Below are 5,629 nucleotides of genomic sequence, written 5' to 3' on the forward strand. Positions count from 1 at the left end.
GTAAAGCATTATAGTTTGATGAAGTGTCTCCATGAAGAAAGTGATCAACACCTTTTTGGTTCCAACCAGCACTTTGACCAGTAGGACACCTTGTGTTTGTGTGACTCCTCCAGCAAAATTGTTCATTGTGATGTTGGTTAGAATTAGGTCATCTTGAGTCTTTCCTAATTTAACTATCATACTGGCTAGGAGTATGTTGATAGCGACTCCATTGTCAACTAGAACTCTAGTGTGATTGGACATCCTTCCAAGTGTACAGAGATATAAAATGGCATTAGATGTTGGGTCATGGTAAGAGTCAGTCTTTCAATAATTATCTTTTCAGAAGAAGACTCCGGCTCGACCGAAATGGTTGACACATTTTTGGTTTCTTCCTTAGAGTCAAAGGAACTATGTTGTATGATTGTGGGAGGACCAAACTCTTTTAGGTCTTCTTTTTCTTGTTTGGTTGAAATTGTTTAGCTTGGAAACTCAACAGTAGTGTTAGCACCATATTGTAATTCAATATAACTGGTGGTACAACCCAAATTATATTACCGAATTTAGACATTGCCCCCCAAGTGCTTCCAAATTTGGTTGCTTGTTAGTTTCATTTATAATTTCAAACTCCATTTCCTGATTTGGCTCAAATAAGGCTTGTTTTAATGATTTTGCTTTTGCAAGCAAATTTTCAATAAAAAGATCATCCAAAAAGCATTCCTCGGTGATGTATTCAGTCGATCCGTCAATATCCATACCTTCATTTTCTAGATTCTAGTCATTCTTGGTTGATTCAACTTTTATACGAAGATTGACCATATTAACCGATATCTGCTCTTCTTATAGTTTTGGAATTATCAGTCTTGATCATATTTGCGTAGACTTCATACGGGATTCACCCTATACAATGGCTAATTGTCTTCTTTTAGCAGCTTATTGCCTCTGCAATGTCGCATTTGAGTACGTGTTATCCCCTCCGGGATTGCTGAAAACTTTGGATGATTCAACCTTTTCCAAACTTCCTATTGAGTAGCCCGAGGTTTAATCATTCTTTGTCTCGAAATAGAGTCAAGGTGATTGCTAGCATAAAAAGAATTATCTTTTTCAGTATTTTGAATAAACAATGGCTTTGCTTGATAGTTTGGTTGATAAGATCGCTTATTCGGTCGGATCGGCCTTGCACATTGCTTACACAAGTGCGGCCTTTAATAAGTAAAGTTTATTGCATTTGAATACACTTTGATTTTTTTAACCACATGCGTTTTCTTCCTAGCAACTTGTTCCTTGACCTGATCATTTTGAGCTCCAATGTCAATCTTTTGTCATGGCTAAATCAACCACTGAGGATTAGTGTTGGCCATGTTGATTTTTATATTGGTTGGAAATGGATTAGTATTGATTAACATTGTTTCTTTTTTTTAAAAAAATAAAAATTCAACAATCCTTAGTCGATGTTGTCTTGTATAACATTTATGAAAACAATACACTTGTTAGTGGAATACGACTGAGTTCTGTGCCATTTACAGTAATTAATTTTCTTATATTCTTCAGTTGTCGGTATCTTATGGCTAACAAGAACTTTGATAAATATCCCATCTAGCATAGTATCAAAGATTTCGTCAGCTCGAGCAATGTCAAAGGTATACGTCCATTGGACTTTCTAATTGGATGACGTAATTGCCTCTGTTTTAATTAATGTCGACAAGATAAATGAGTGTTTAACCACATCTTCAACCACTGCAATATTATAATTAAGATCATAATAATATGTCTCTGCTGATGCATTCTTTTGTCGCATCGACTCCTGAAGTAAAGCCATATATTGAGATACCTTCTTAGGTAGATCATAGAAATATGTGAATTCTGTCCCGATAAACTTCTTTGAAAGCTTAAACTCTAAACCATCCTGGGCTAATTGGAAAAATTCTGTCTCTATCGTAACTACCTTGCATTAGGCTTTTGCCCTCTTAAATCGAGAAATATAATTTTCGACCGATTCTCCTAGCAGTTGCCGAAAATGTGTAAGATCAGTCATAGAAATTTTCCTGTCCTTATAAAAGAATTAGGCATGAAACTTCTCTTCCATCTCCTACCAGGTTTGTATGGAATTTGATGATAGATTAGAATACCATGTAAAGTCTACTCTAATTAGTGAATGATCGAATAATTACAATTTATAGTGATCATTGTTATCCAATTCCCCGCACTGTATGGTAAAACGACCTATATATTCTATGGTCGATTAACCGGTATCACTTGTAAATAGTGTAAAGTTCGGTCGATAATTGCTTGGCATCGGATATTACTGGTCAATCTAGTCAGGATAAGGTTTGTGGTAAACTACAGTAGTGGTTCGACTGGGAACTTGGCCTGCTACTTCTTAGACCAGTTGTACAACTGATTATGGTCCCAATGTTGTTGTGCAACTATTGGAGGTCGGTCCGAATCAACCCGATATTGCTCCTCATTATAAGGTTGATTCGTGAGCAAAGGTTGTCCCCAAGTTATCCGGTTGATTCATAACCTCAGGGATTAAGTTCCAATTCTCATGCTCAAGACACCTGAAATCCACAGGTGGTGGTAAATTTTGTACGTCTCTTGCATTAGAACGGGGATAAGAATAGGTGGTGTGTTTTTTTTGTGGAGAGAGAGAATGTGGCATTGTCTATGCTGGGGGTATTGATGTTAGATTCCTAATAGAACTAGTATCGACATATTGCTGAGATATAATAGGTGCCCTTTCAGCAAACATATTCATCAGACAGTTCATGCTATCAGCATGGCTAACCATCCGCCTATTAAAGACTTCTGTTTGAACTCGTGATTGTTCAGCTTAAAGACGTGATAATTCCACAATATACTGAATTCCTCTTTGAGCTTCCATTATCCCTGCCGACATAATCTCAAGAGGTTCAACTCGAGATATCGATGTCCTATCTGGGTTTGGTGGTAGTGGAATAGGCACTGAATTGGGTAGTAGATTCACTTGCTCAGGCACCTGCTATACCTACAACTCTTGCTCTTAAGCAACAACAACTGATAAGTTAGCTAAACAACATTAACAGTTGCAGAAGCATTATGACCACCCATTCAGCTCATGATTTCACACGATTGATGCACCGATAAGTATATCTATAATTAGGGTTCCACCGGGCATGCCAAAATTGTTGGCATTTGGTTCATTTTCTGTTACGTGTGGTGTGTGCATGCATGATAAAATCGATTTAGTGGCTTGATTCAAACGGATCAACTTTGACCTCAAGCGTCGAAATAAACAGATATATCCAATATGAACGTATATGACCAAATTCTGAGAACATCGGTTGCCACTCAGCCACTTGCAGAATTTTTATAATAATCAAGCGATAATCAGAGGGCAAGGTTCTTCTTTCGAAGATGGGTTACGCTTTGCCTTCTACAAGAAAAGACTTTTTAGAATACTAGGACAATCAAACAAAATGAAAAACTCGCAATCGGCCACTAGGAACGACTGCGATAATGTGTATCTTAAAGGAACCGTGTGATATCGGATAAAGAATAAATCCAACATATGATCATAGATTTGGATTGCAATTAAAAACTATAACGAAGAATTACCGCTACTTGATTATTGCAACTCCTAGGATAAACTGAAATAAAAGATGGATTTGCTTTAATTTTATTGTGTGTTGGATTGTATTGGAGATCCTTGCTTTGTAGCTTTCCCCTGCTATTTATATATTTCTAATATATAGCATATTTGTCATATATTTTTTTCATTACTCCAGTGGTTATAGTAGTCGGAGAGCTTTTCTCTACATCATTCTCTTGTTATGTTTTCCTTTTGTGAATGTTTTCTTTGCATCATTCTTTTGTTATGTTTTTCTTTTGTGAATGTTTCTCTTTTGTTAGCCAAGTTTTGTTTCTATGGATCCACATTACTTTGTTAGCAATCCAACAACATACACCGGTAGATTTATGCCAACTATGATTTCATAAAAAGCACCCAAAGTAACTTAAAAGATATTTTCTTCCATCTTCTCTTTCTTGCAATACCAAAGGAAAACACTAATAATAGCAGCTTGATAAAAGAAAAAGAAACTTTCGTGGCTCCGAAGAAATTTTTGAAGAAATTTTTAATGATAGCCTTTCAATCCCAACTGCTTCCTATGGTGCGGCCCACGTGAGAGTTAGATCACCTCATTTTTTGGATCATGTCCTGAGATGAAATAAGTTGGAAAAATGGTTGGACGGCAAAACACATACACACCATGTTGGCCCACAAAGCTTTACAAGAGTAGCAGTAGCACACAGCACCGATGTCAGTGCTACGCAGTCTGAGTCCCGCTTAGGCCGGTCAACAGGCCGGGCCTGGGTTATCTCCGCCTAGATTTTCAATTTTTTGGGGCCGGATCTCGGGCCTAGCCATTCTAATTTTGGGACGTCAGAGCCCGGCCCATTGACACTCGTATTCAGGCATGTCATATCAGGGAGGCGATCATTGTATTTGAATTCTTTCCCAGCATCCAGACACCATTTTGTGTGGATTTCAAATACAGTTTCGGAAGGTATTCGTTTCCTCAATAACTTATTTCGGAGCACAACATCTTTCTCACAAAACCTTAAAAAAGAAGAAAAGAAAAGAAAAGAAAAGAAAAGCTTCACATCAGCAATATAAGGTCCTTTTTACATATAACATCCAAACCATTCATCCATTACTAAATTTCTAATCTACATCCATATTTACAAAAGATCTGAAGATCGATCGATCAATCGATCTTCCTCCGCCCTTTTCACGACTGATCGGGCGAAGCCAGACGGGAAGCGATAGCAGAATGGTACATCGCGTCGTGCCAGCACTCCATCGCTCTCAACTCCTTCCTCAGCACCCTCGCCTTCTCCGCTGTCAGACCCGATCTCCTCGCAGTCGATTTCCGCATCTCCGACTCGTCAGCGCCCGATCTCATCGCCTGATCGCCCGTGTTCCGCTCCGAACCGAAGCGGAAGAGCGGGGCCCACCAAGGGCGTTTCGGATCGGCCGTTATCAGCTCTTTCTGCACTATGTCGGCAGTTTTCTTCGCTTGATTCGGAAGGTTGGGATTCGATGCTGCAGATACTGCGATCGTGCTTTTAAGCTTTCGGACGGCCAGATTTGCCGACGGGCATGAGGGAGAGAGCGATGCCATTGGGTGGAAAGGGTAAATTATCGTCGTAGCAGGGGTATTTCGGTAAATGCATAGGAAGAACGCAAAGGAAGTCACAGGGTTTCAAGAGTCAGAAACTGAGTGTGGGGGAGGGCAGATTATAAAGGAGAGTTGTTTTGATACTCCGGCATCGTATGACACTTGATACGCAGGCATTTATAAATATTGTATAGGTTGCATATATTACTCAGGTTAAACAGACTAAACAGTGGAACCCACTCTTCATAAGTGACAGTCCCAAAATTAGATTTGTTGAATAATCCTAGCCTCTGATTCGTGGCCGCTTTTCATTTTAACCGTCCAATCAATGTCCAACAATCTGATAGTCAGATGATTGTATAATCTTAATTTTTGGTTCATGAAATATCTAAATTAGTAACTATAATTTGGACAGTTTAATATAAATTTTGTGTGAGCAATTTCTAAGTGCTGGCGTATCAGTCATCACACTCTACCAGAGTATCCAA

The 5,629-nt window shown here is 38.7% G+C and overlaps 1 protein-coding gene across 1 annotated transcript; it reads right to left on the reverse strand.

Moving 5' to 3' along the window:
- Positions 1–4,601: 4,601 nt before the first annotated feature.
- On the reverse strand, positions 4,602–5,245 carry LOC131248668 (uncharacterized). The gene has a single exon (XM_058249049.1). The coding sequence runs from the start codon at positions 5,142–5,144 to the stop codon at positions 4,752–4,754; it is 393 nt and encodes a 130-aa protein (XP_058105032.1). The 5' UTR covers positions 5,145–5,245; the 3' UTR covers positions 4,602–4,751.
- Between the last annotated feature and the right edge of the window lie 384 nt (positions 5,246–5,629).

This window comes from Magnolia sinica, chromosome 6 (assembly GCF_029962835.1).
Source record: "Magnolia sinica isolate HGM2019 chromosome 6, MsV1, whole genome shotgun sequence".
Taxonomy (NCBI): domain Eukaryota; kingdom Viridiplantae; phylum Streptophyta; class Magnoliopsida; order Magnoliales; family Magnoliaceae; genus Magnolia; species Magnolia sinica.

Coding starts and splice junctions, on each gene's coding strand:
- LOC131248668 (XM_058249049.1), bottom strand. CDS start 5,144: ATGGCATCGCTCTCTCCCTCATGCCCGTCGGCAAATCTGGCCGTCCGA.